General features: G+C 34.2%; 2 protein-coding genes across 2 annotated transcripts; both read left to right on the top strand.

Annotated features, from left to right (window-relative positions):
- The first annotated feature begins 909 nt into the window (after positions 1-909).
- On the top strand, positions 910-4,769 carry LOC128183691 (uncharacterized). Its single transcript, XM_052852804.1, has 3 exons — positions 910-1,278; positions 1,397-1,845; positions 4,713-4,769. Exons 1-3 carry the CDS (start codon positions 942-944, stop codon positions 4,767-4,769), a joined length of 843 nt encoding a protein of 280 aa, XP_052708764.1. The 5' UTR covers positions 910-941.
- A 3,535-nt stretch (positions 4,770-8,304) lies between these two features.
- LOC128183690 (uncharacterized) lies at positions 8,305-11,503 on the top strand. The gene is made up of 3 exons (XM_052852803.1): positions 8,305-9,225; positions 9,503-9,611; positions 10,508-11,503. Exons 2-3 carry the CDS (start codon positions 9,585-9,587, stop codon positions 11,501-11,503), a joined length of 1,023 nt encoding a protein of 340 aa, XP_052708763.1. The 5' UTR covers positions 8,305-9,225; positions 9,503-9,584.
- The last annotated feature ends 253 nt before the right edge of the window (positions 11,504-11,756 follow it).

Raw genomic sequence — 11,756 nt, 5'->3', positions numbered from 1 at the left:
TTATTCATAGCTACGTATATAAAGAACATGAAATTAATGTGTTGAATAAAATGCGTTTTGAATAGCCAAGTGGTGATGCAAAGTTTTTTGCGGTCGATTAATTGATTTCCCGAAGAATCATAAAGTGACACATATTTTGTTCTTTAAGTATAAGAATTAGTGATATTAATTACATTTATCCAAACTGCTTGATTTTTTTTCAATTTCTCTTGCAAAATTCTGAGTATGAGCACATCGAGTATAAACAATTTATTAAAGCACTACATTTTGTTTACACTTGCATAATTAGCATTCATTGCATTATGCTGGAAGTAATCATGATTCAGAATATTAACTGAATTTAAATATATACACTGTTATGTATATTCATTTCTCGATGCTCGTTTCCATAATTTATGACATACTAATGGATGCAAACACCATTATAAAAAATGTACCTAGGTTTAGAAAATCATATTACTACAGGCACCTGTATCTGTGCTTTTTGTAGAGGGTACTTTCCTTACAAGCACGGGTATATGCGAAATAATAGTGAATGACACAAAACCCATTTGTATATTTACTTTTCTAGTATAATTTCTTTGATTAAATCAAGTTACACAAAAGTTAAACCACAAATGTACATATGCACACATGCGTGCGCGCATGCATGCACACTGCTTGCGCGCATGCATGCACACTGAAGCACATACATAGATACATTAAACAAAGTACATTATGCGATATGAAAGTTTAAAAAAAAATTAACACACATGGATGATTTTTTTCTGATCGATTGTTGTAAACGTTAATACATGTAATTGATTAAAAACATTTATATATTCCATTTAATGGGAAAATATTTACACTCATTTTTTTAAACTCTGAAATCAAAGCCAGCAAAAACTAATTAGTTATATATTTTAATACCGTAGTTCCATGTAACATGATTTGTAAATCTGATGGTATACCGTTATTACATTTTTACAGTTACCAACATCCAAGAATATATTTATTTACGATTGGTTAATTTTTATTTCAGAACTTGCTGGATACTGCTTATCGCTTTTTTTTTTGAACTGCAGGCTGATAATGATCAACAAAGAACGACTATCACCGAACTTCAAACTGCATTAGAGGAAAAGGATGATCAGATCGCTTATCTCATCGAACAGCTACAAGAGGGGGGTGAAACGAGAGTCATCCATCTATTTGACAAGAAAGAAAAAGCATTCACCCCAGAACTCCATTTATGTGTGTACTCTCTTCTCGAACACAGTGTTCCTTCAACGCAAATTGGTAAGTATCTCATAAGGACATTGAACTACTACGGGTACATAATCCTGATTTTCTTCATCATTAAGCAAGACACACATGTACTGGATATACATTTAATTTCTTTCATATTTTTTTTCAGGACCAACCATAGAAGCATGTTTAAAGCTGGCTGGAAAAGAACCTGATCGACTTCCATCTCCTTCAACTGTGGCCAATATGAACATACAAAGACTCTGTCTCGTTAAAAGGCAACTACAAGATGAACTACCTGAAAAGATAAACACTACTCTACACACTGACGAAACATCCAAAGTTGGCATCAAGTACGGGGGATTTTCTGTTCGTGATGAAGAAGGTAATTACTTTGCTCTAGGACTTCGTGAAATGGCTACAAAATCAGCACAGAACACATTGGATACTTGCAAGGAGATTTTGGAGGATATTGCTGACACCAGAAAAGAAACTCATCCTCAGAGTGCTGGAAACGAGATTGTATGTAACATTCAAAATACTATGAGTGATCGTGCTGCAACTGAGTTAAAGTTAAATGAGCTCTTAGAAAGTTACAGAGAGGAGGTGTTGCCACAAGTACGAGCAGATTACAACACCATAAAATTTGACTTGTGGATACTAAAGATAGTCTTTAAGCTGCCTTTATGCCATCTTTACGCTTTCTTTAAGCAACCTTTAAGGAACACATATAGCTTAAAAGTGGCTTAAAGATCGCCTTTAAGCTATATTTAAGCACCTTAATGCTATCTTTAAGGAAAACTTAAAGATGGTCATTCATCCTGTGGTACAAAATGAAGGAAATCTAGAACATTGTTTTTATAATGACAAACATATAATTTTTCTTAACAAGGTTTTGTTTCAGGTAATAATCCATACCCTATTGCATAAATCATTTATGTACAGAATTGTTATTTATTTCTCAAACATGTTTATTATTTAAGCCCTTTATGGTCCATATTCATATGAAAATAAAGCTATCCAATTGCAAGTGCCGGTGTAACGTAGAATAATGACCCCCGGTCAATAATTTACGCCCAAAAAACCCCCCGGTCATTATTCTACGTAGAAATATGACCCTTTTGCCTGAAGAATAAGTGTCACTTCATAAAAATGAGCACACTCCAAATAAAAAAGTGACCCCTGTAGAATAATGACCCCCTTAGAGATTAAAGTTTTTCAGTATATGCTTTTGTTATTTGTGAAATAGTCTTTACAATGTTGTAATTTTTACTGCAGTTTACAGAAAGTAACAAAAATTATAATTAATATTCAAATAAACTTAAAGTGAAAGAACGGGTATATTTTAGAAAACAAAAATCCTTCCGTTATAACAAGATACTGACTTATTGTATAGGTTTTTTTTAAACCAATAGTAATTGAAAATAAGTAGTCTGTTTTGAATATATTTTAGATATATCGTCTCTCTTAACTAATCAAAGATTGAAGATTTTAGTTCCCTAAAATCTCTAATAACGTCATCAATGGGTGTGGCAATGAGTTTTACAAACTGATATTGTTCAATCAACAGCTTTTCTTCTATAATGCATTACAAAAACTTTAAGTTTTAAGCTATGTGTAAGAGAGTTTCCGATTTTCTTGGCCCCTTATTTGAGGAGCTCGATCCTTTTTCTAGATTTCTGTGAAAATGGGACAGACATTGGTGTTTTGATTAGTGAAATCGAGTAGAATTATCAATGCAAACATTTTCTCTTTTACATTGCCTAACAAAATATGTCACCTTCCTTAGATATATTGCGTTAAAGTTTAAGTACTTTGGTCCCTAAACATCCCTAATTACGTAATAAATGGGTGTGGTAGTGATTTTTTCTGATAGATATTGTTAGGATCAACAACTTTGCTTCTATAATGCATTACACAATCTTTATCATGTTTAAGTTATTCGTAATAAAGTTTACGAGTGTCTTAGCCCCTAAAAAGGGGGCCAGCTCCTTTTTAGGTCACCTGAGTCACTCAGGTGACCTATTGCAATTGGCCTTCGTCCGTCGTCGTGCGTCGTGCGCCGTGCGTTAACAATTTTACATTTTTAACTTCTTCTTGAAAACTATCAGGCCAATCGTTACCATTTTTGGTGTGAAGCATCTCTATGGTAAGAAGAATCTAAATTGTGAAATTCATGGCTCTACCACCCCTTGGGTGCCACGGGCGGGGCCAAATATGCCAAAAAAGCCAAATTTTTAAAAATCTTCTTCTCTACTCCCACGCATGTGAGGAAAAAACTGGTTGCATGGTGATGATGTCCTTGAAGCCCTCTACCATAATTATGAAATTCATGGCCCCTGGGTCAGGGGTTCTGGCTGTAGGGTGGGGCCAATATGGCCATATAGTAAAAATGTATTAAATCTTAGAAAATCTTCTTCTCTACTCCCATATATATTTGTTAAAAACTAAATGCATGGTTATGATGTCCATGAAGCCCTCTACCTAAATTGTGAAATTCATGACCCCTTGGTCAGGGGTTCAGGCTCTAGGGTGGGGCCAATATGGCCAATTAGTAAAAATGTATTAAATCTTAGAAAATATTCTTTTCTACTCCCATTTATATTTGTTAAAAACTAAATGTATGGTTATGATGTCCATGAGGCCCTCTACCAAAATTGTGAAATTCATGACCCCTGGGTCAGGGGTTCAGGACATGAAGGGGGGGGGGCAATATGGCCATATAGTAAAAATGTTTTAAATCTTAAAAATTCTTCTTCTTCTCTACTCCCACACATGTGAGCAAAAAACTGAATACATGGTTATGATGATACTATTATTATGAAATTCATGACCCCTTTTATAGGGTCAGGGGTTCAGGCTCTAGGGTGGGGCCAATATGGCCATATAGTAAAAATGTTTTAAATCTTAAAAAATCTTCTTCTCTACTCTCACACATGTGGGCCAAAAACTGATTACATAGTTATGATATCCACAATCTCCTTTACCTAAATTGTGCAATTCATGGCACCTGGGTCAGGGGTTCAGGACATGAAGGGGGGGGGCAATATGGCAATATAATGTTAATGCATATAATGCATATAATGTTTAAAAATCTTCTTCTCTATTCTCACACATCTGTTAAAAAAACTGACTAATAATTATGTGTACCAGGAAGTCCTCTACTGAAATTTTAATTTTCATGTCCCCTTAAGGATAGGTTTCGACTCTAGGGCAGGGCCAAAATGGATGTTTAGATGTTAATGCGCATATAACGTTAAAAAATTATCTGCTTTACTCCCACTCACCTGAAAGGAAAACTGAATTCATGATTTTGTAGACCGGATCTTTTAGTTTTTCACCAAAATTATAGGTTTCGCAGTTCTTTTTGAAATATGGTCGTCATTACAAGTTTATAATTTTTCTACTCCAGTATGAAGTCTAATTAATTAGATGCATATATTAGACTCCATGACAAGTTTGTGTATGGGATATATGTTATTCAGGTGACCGTTAAAGCCAATTGGTCTCTTGTTTCTGAATGTATTGGAAAGAACTTTTGATGCTCTACCACTTTTGTAATATATGTTTTAACAAAATATCAACTGCGAAAAAGATACCGATCAAAACGTATGAAAATTTTGAATGAAAATTCGTACCCAATTTTCGTGCCTAGGCGAGCTCCAAGAAATGGCGCCACTGGCGTAAAACAACATAACAAAGCACAACTACAAACTATAGACCACCTATCCTAAAAAATTCGTATTCATATCTCTAATAGTTTCTGAGATCAGCTCTGCACAAAATAGGTCGTAAAAATAGAAAATCAGCCGTAACTCGGTACCGAAAGTGACGATTTCAAAATTTCAAAAAGTCTAGAACTATAACCTCTGGCAATCATCTGTGAAAAAATGTTCAAAATCAGCCGAATAGTTTCTGAGAAATCGCGTGCACAAAATTTGTGGAAAAAAATAATAATAACAAACAGTACGAAAATAATAAGGTCTTCCGTTGGAAACGGGAAACCTTAATTAGTTTGAAATGTAAATTCAACATTATTTGATGTAATTAAATTATTTAACTAATTTTAATTTCCTATCTGGTTCCACTTCATTGTTAACATAAGTATAATATTAATAAAGCGATCCTGTGTTTGCTTTTAAAAATGATGATAAACAATGACACAAATACTTATTGTGACAGGCGGGGAAGTAACTGAAGAATATATAGACAAGTGGTTGTTTGTGCAGTTTTGCTATTCAGTCCTTTTAAAACACTTAACATTACACTGATTTTAGCACGATCTATCTAATTAGTTTAATTGTTATTTTAATTAGCATTTTATCTTGACCTAATTAATGTAAATGCATATTTGAAAGACTCTTCTTGTTTAAGAATGACAAAATATACTATAAACATTTAGAATATATAAGTTAATAAAGTCATTTTTGAAACAATGTAAAATTGAAAACTTAATATTTTATGTGTGTGATTAAGGTATCTTAGATTTTTTTTTATCCCCCACTCATAAGTTTTATATCTCATAATAACATGTGTCATAGACTCTAATCTCTTTGTTTATCAATAACTCAAAAGTGTATACACGATGAAACATTTGTTTCCACTTCAGGGATAAAAACTATACACTCTTGTAATGACAAACATTGTTTAATTTTCCTTAATGTGTCTGTGATTTAAATAATTTAGATAAATGAACCCAGTTCACTGCTTTAAATAAATACGTTTGTAAAGACAGTGACAATATTAATCCTCGATACGTTTTATTAATTGATGAAAAACTGAAATTTCTAAAATACCTATAAATGATTTTACTTGGTGAAATACGGATATCCTATTGTGTTTTGATAAAATATGAATTTACTGACAAGCAAAGAATGGCATTTGCTTGAATAAAAATAAAAAAAATAAATTTATCCTTTCCTCCTCAAAGTTTTCTATAAATACACAAGTACTTAAATATTTGACAGGAGAATTATTATTACTAAACAAGGCCTAAATTAACGTTAAATTGTTTCCCTTAAATCAAAGTTAAACCGATAGCAATTAAAAATAAGTAGTCTGTTTTGAATATATTTTAGATACATGTATATCGTTTCTCTTAACTAGTACACTAACTAATATAAGCATAACAGATTTGTTAGATAAGAGACAAATTGCAAGCGAGATTTACGGTACACAACCGCTAGATATAGATATACTTACAGATACGGATCACGTTTATATCTTTCAATAGCCAACCGTGAAGTGAGCGATAGGGATTTTATCTCCTGCCTTTTTATTACTGACAAGTTTGGTATCCAGGAAACCTAATGGCAACGGAAAAATCAAGTATCCATAATATTCCTCATTGGTTAACAATTTGAAATGAAGGTCTTTCCACCAGTTTTCTGTGAGATTAAATTCATTAGGCTTCCATGTACTCAGATATTTCAAAAATTCTTTGTACATATGTAATTCTTAGGTCTCTATTTTAACTACATTTTTAACTACATGAAATCCTAAAAATTCCTGGTTTTTCTTTCGGGAAATCTTGAAATCGGAACGCAGTTGTTTACGTGATACTTTGAAAGAAATGGAAACTTCAAGCTTCTATTATATAATAGATTTTTGGATCTCGGAAAATACAAGGAGCACAGACGTTTTCGCATTGCTGACTAAAACTGGAACTGAAAGGTTTCATCAAATTTCTGTATTAAGTAAATCAATAAGAATTAAACTCTCTAATTAAAGTCATATGTGGCGTATTTTTAGTGAATAACTATAAAAAGATATGAATATTTGCTTCATTTCTTTACTAAAAGATAGGACTTTTACATAATACCGCTTTATAAGTCAATCGCATAACAATGAAACAAGAAATCAAAAAAACTATTTTTAAATTTTTACCGGCACGCTAAAAATTGCAAAAGATTTGAACAACCCCGCCTATAATGGGTCACCTGACATCCATCTCGGTCTATCAACAACAATGGCGACGACAAGAAGGATAGGTTTCCTGTTAAGTTTGACAGATTTGGCAATGAAAGAAAAAAGAGGCAGACTGACAAGGATAGGAAAAAAGTGAAGACTGTCATCGGAGACCATGTAGATTGATGGAATAGGAGTTTAAGCCGAATTAAACTTAAGTTTTAAGTTCAGCGAAAGAATATGTGTTACGGGCCTAGATTTGTGAAACGTCTAATTATAAAAAGCATGACGTATATTTTTACTTAACTTCATGTCAAAAACTTTACTCCAAATACGCAACATATACTTACAATTTAAATATCATTTTTTAATAATGTTTTTAATTTTTTTTTTAAATAAAACGATTAAACAAAATACTGGAAGAGCAGACACGGGTGTTACAATTCAGAAACATGATTTAACAAGAAAAAATATACGATATAAAAGGTGGAAAATCAAGAATGATTATCATAAATATATGCTAGCGGTCCCTTTCTAAAAATGAATTATAAAAATATCAGTCATGATTTTAATAACTGTTAAACAAGAGCAAAAGAATACCTATCCTGATTATTTTTATAGCTTTGATCTTTTTACTTGTTAATGATTAACGCATTACAAATAATTATGTACACCTTTTAAAAGGGAACTTCGTTCTAGTTTGTGACCCTGTCCTTTCAATGCAAAATTTGAATAAAATGGATGTACATGTATTACGTGACTACGAAAACCGAGAAAGCTCATTCGAGATTTGGGATTCAAAATACGAAATTCGACATACGAAATTCCAGATTCGAAATTCTAGATTCAATATCATAATTTACCAATCAAATCATGGATCTGAAACCTGTATCCTAGCGACATCATACTCTTGTAAATAAAGATCATTCTTGTATGCTCTTTCCTACAAATTAATGTCTTAATAGCTCTAATATAGTAGTTATAAAAATGTTGTGTTCCCAATCCGGAAATTTACCCGTTCCGGGTTTTGATGTTATTTGTTTTGTTTATATTTCCGCCAAAGCAGAGGCACATATGCCATTTATTACCAGCTGTGTTTAAAGCCCTCCAAAGAAGTAAGTAATTATACCCGCACTTTCTAAAAAAAGTTCGGGTATATTGTCACATTAAAATTCATCATTGTATATATTTAGTTTCGTATTTTAACTTTACCACATATCCCGTGGTGAGCCCCTTAGTGTTTTAGTCTTACGTATTTGTAAATACCCATATTGAACCTCAGTTCACCGGGCCTTAAACCCGCCAGTCCGTGCAGTATCAGTTTGGACGCGGCAGTCTAGAGGGAAGGACGTTCTTATACTTCTCTCGTGCATACCATCCAGTCACTATGCATTTTTGTTAATTGAAATAGCTGTGTGCTAACTCTGAAGTGAACCTGGTACTGGCTTTTTCTGAGGTGAGGTTTATTAATTGTCAATTTTATCGTCATTTCGTTCATTACTGTTCTAAAACACCCAGTCATGGTATTTCAATCGTTTTTATGCTTATTTGTTACGTTTGAATTTAAATGTCTATGTTTAGATACACGTGTTTGAATCTATTATAAGTATGGCGGACTATTATGGTCATATTCCTTTTGTAGTAATGAGTAGTATTATGCAACACTGCATTTAAGTAATTGAGTTAGTATTTTGTGAGTGTAAAAGCTAACATGCTTTATAGTAAGTCTTCTTTAAGACTGTATATCAGTATTTTGTGTGTAATAAGCGTCTATGCTAAGTGTGTCATTCATGACCCTATAGCCTGTAAGTAAAGTATGGTGCGTATTGGTGTAAAAGCCACAGTTGCTTTTGTCATGTACTTAATGTGTTTGTGTACTATGTTGGCGCAGGTCCCTTGTTCCATCTATGGTGTAAACCACTTTCATCGATGGTGGCCGAATTTTGGTGACGTCTTGTGTAGACTAAGTGGCCAGTAAAGAACATTGTCCCTTGGAGGACCTCACCAGTCCATTCTTGTCAAGACCAAGTGGTAATAGACAACAGTGGAGGACCTTACCAGTTCCCATACTAGGACATTTACTTTCAATGTGTATCAATTCAAACTATATTAAATATGTAAAAACAATGTAAAAATATTGTCTTAGTCTTTGTCTTACAGTAAATATAAATTTTAGTTAATTCCGCTCGAAAATCTGTGACAAATTGGTGTCAGAAGTGGGATACATTCCCCAAAATCTTTGTATTAAAAAAAAAAAATTTGTAAAGTTTTTCTGAAAAAAAAACTACTCAGTGTTCAATTTGTTTGTTTACCGTTTTGTTTTTTTGTTCCATGTTATTCATGTTCATTGTTCTTTATGTTGTTTCAGTTTGTGTGTACCATTGTCCTTTTGTGTGTGTTCTGTGTTGTACAAAATCAGCCGTGTACTGGTTGTTTGGGACCTTGGAAAAATGCTAACCAGAGTTGGACCTGTCTCAGTAAGTCGGAACCTTCTGGTAACTGCAGAGTTGTAAGCTATTTTGTGTTTCGTGAAACTGGATGTATTTGTTTTCGCGATGTATTGTGTATCATAGCTACTGGTGGTTTTGAGTTAGTCACATGTGAAGTGAGGTTCAAGTTAATTTATTCTTGTACCTATAGTTTCATGTCAAACATGGATGATTTGAATGAGTTAAAAGCATTTGGTGAGGGTTTAGGTCTTAAGGACATTGCTCTGGCAGATTTTATTAAAGAACAGCAAGCTATTAGAAGAGATGAGAGACAAGCTCAGAGAGAGTTGGAAAAGATTAAGATGCATGCTCAAGCGGACGCTGAGAGAGAGAAATATAATTTTGAGCTAGAGAGAGAGAAAGTGAAGATTGACATTGAGAAAATGAAATTAGAGCAACACTCTTATATTGCAAGTGAGTCCAAATCTTACGATAGTCATGTGTCCGCTAAGATTCCCAAACTCCCTTTCTTTGACGATTCTCACGATGAGATGGATAGTTATCTTTTAAGATTTGAAAGGTGCGCTGAAGCTCAGCGTTGGGATAGATCGAATTGGGCTATAAATCTTAGTGCTTTATTACAGGGGAAAGCTTTAGATGTTTATGCGTTGATGCCCAAAACTGATGCCTTTGACTACAATACCCTAAAGACAGCATTACTCAGACGCTTTGAATTGACAGATGACGGTTTTAAAAAGAAATTTCGATCATGTAGGCCAGATCCTAGTGAAACATTTTCCCAGTTCGCTGTTCGGTTGAGTAGTTATTTTGATAGGTGGATTGAAATGGCAAAGGTTACCAAATCATTTGAAGACTTGTATGATCTTATGTTACGCGATCAATTTTTACATGTGTGTAGTCAAGATTTGAGACTATTTTTAAAGGAAAGATTACCTGAGAATTTGACAAGAATGGCAAACTTGGCTGATCAGTATAAAGATGCTCGTGACCTGAATGCACTCCAAGCTACGGGTAAGGGTAAGATGCCTTTAGAAAAAAAAGTTGATCAGGTGAAGAAAACAGATGTAGGTGAGAACAAGCATGTACCTAATGATAAGAAAAGGTTCATTCCAAAGACAGAGCGTAAGTGTTACAAATGTCATAGGTACGGACACATTGCACCAGAATGTAAGTCTAGAACATCGTTTAATAACGTTTCTAATGCAGTGCAAGACGTTGGATCCTCAGAGCAAAAGGTTTGTTTTGTTAGCACAATACCTACTGATTCTATTGTAGATTCCAGAGTCTCTTCTTCTCCAATGACAATGTCATCATCTTGTCAGAAGAACTCGTCTTTTAACATGCCTTTATCTGCAGGGTATGTTAACAATGTCCCGGTGACGGTACTAAGAGATACTGGGTGTAGTGGTATTGTTGTTAAAATGAGCAAGATACAGGAGGAAAACCTTATAGTTGGTAAGAAACAGACTTGTATTTTAGCAGATGGTTCTAAGGTATCTGTCCCGATTGCCGAAGTGTCCATCGATACGCCATTTCTGAAAGGTCAGTATGAGGTATGGTGTATGGAGAATCCTGTGTACGACTTGATAGTTGGTAACGTTCCAGATGCCAAACCAGCAGATCAACCAGATCCAGATTGGCAGGTAAATGCTGTTGAGACTAGGCAACAGAAACGTGACAAGAGTAAACCATATCCTCAACTTAGGGTTCCAGACATGATTACTGAAGATATCAATCCGATGACAATTAGGGATGCGCAGGAGGATGATCATTCTTTGAAAAAGGTTCGTGAAAATGTAGAGAACAATCTCTCTCAGGTTAAGAAAAATGGTAAAGTGAGTTGGTTTAAGAAAACGACCTTATGTTTAGACAGTATAGTACTCATGTGGGAGATAGGGAAAAGACTTATTATCAATTAGTTGTTCCCGATAAATTCCGAAACCAGGTAATGAAACTTGCACATGATTCATTGCTAGCAGGTCATTTAGGAACACAGCGTACTTTAGCGAGAGTAACGTCAGAATTCTGGTGGCCAGGAATCCAGAGTGATGTGCGAAGATTTTGCCAGTCTTGTGACATTTGTCAGCGCACAGTTCACAAAGGTAAGATTAAGAAAGTACCTCTTGAACGAATGCCACTCATAGACGAACCGTTCCAGAGAGTTGCTGTTGA

Source organism: Crassostrea angulata, chromosome 5, assembly GCF_025612915.1.
Source record: "Crassostrea angulata isolate pt1a10 chromosome 5, ASM2561291v2, whole genome shotgun sequence".
Taxonomy (NCBI): Eukaryota; Metazoa; Mollusca; class Bivalvia; order Ostreida; family Ostreidae; genus Magallana; species Magallana angulata.
The sequence above is the reverse complement of the archived record's forward strand: the minus strand, read 5'-3'. Positions and strand labels throughout refer to the sequence as shown.

Bases quoted from the DNA above. Each gene is read 5' to 3' on its own strand.
- LOC128183691 (XM_052852804.1), top strand. From the start codon at position 942: ATGGTATACCGTTATTACATTTTTACAGTTACCAACATCCAAGAATAT. The intron at 1,279-1,396 runs GTAAGTATCTCA...ATTTTTTTTCAG, and splicing joins TGTTCCTTCAACGCAAATTG to GACCAACCATAGAAGCATGT. The intron at 1,846-4,712 runs GTACGAGCAGAT...TATGTTATTCAG, and splicing joins GAGAGGAGGTGTTGCCACAA to GTGACCGTTAAAGCCAATTG.
- LOC128183690 (XM_052852803.1), top strand. From the start codon at position 9,585: ATGCTAACCAGAGTTGGACCTGTCTCA. The intron at 9,612-10,507 runs GTAAGTCGGAAC...CTATTTTTAAAG, and splicing joins CCAGAGTTGGACCTGTCTCA to GAAAGATTACCTGAGAATTT.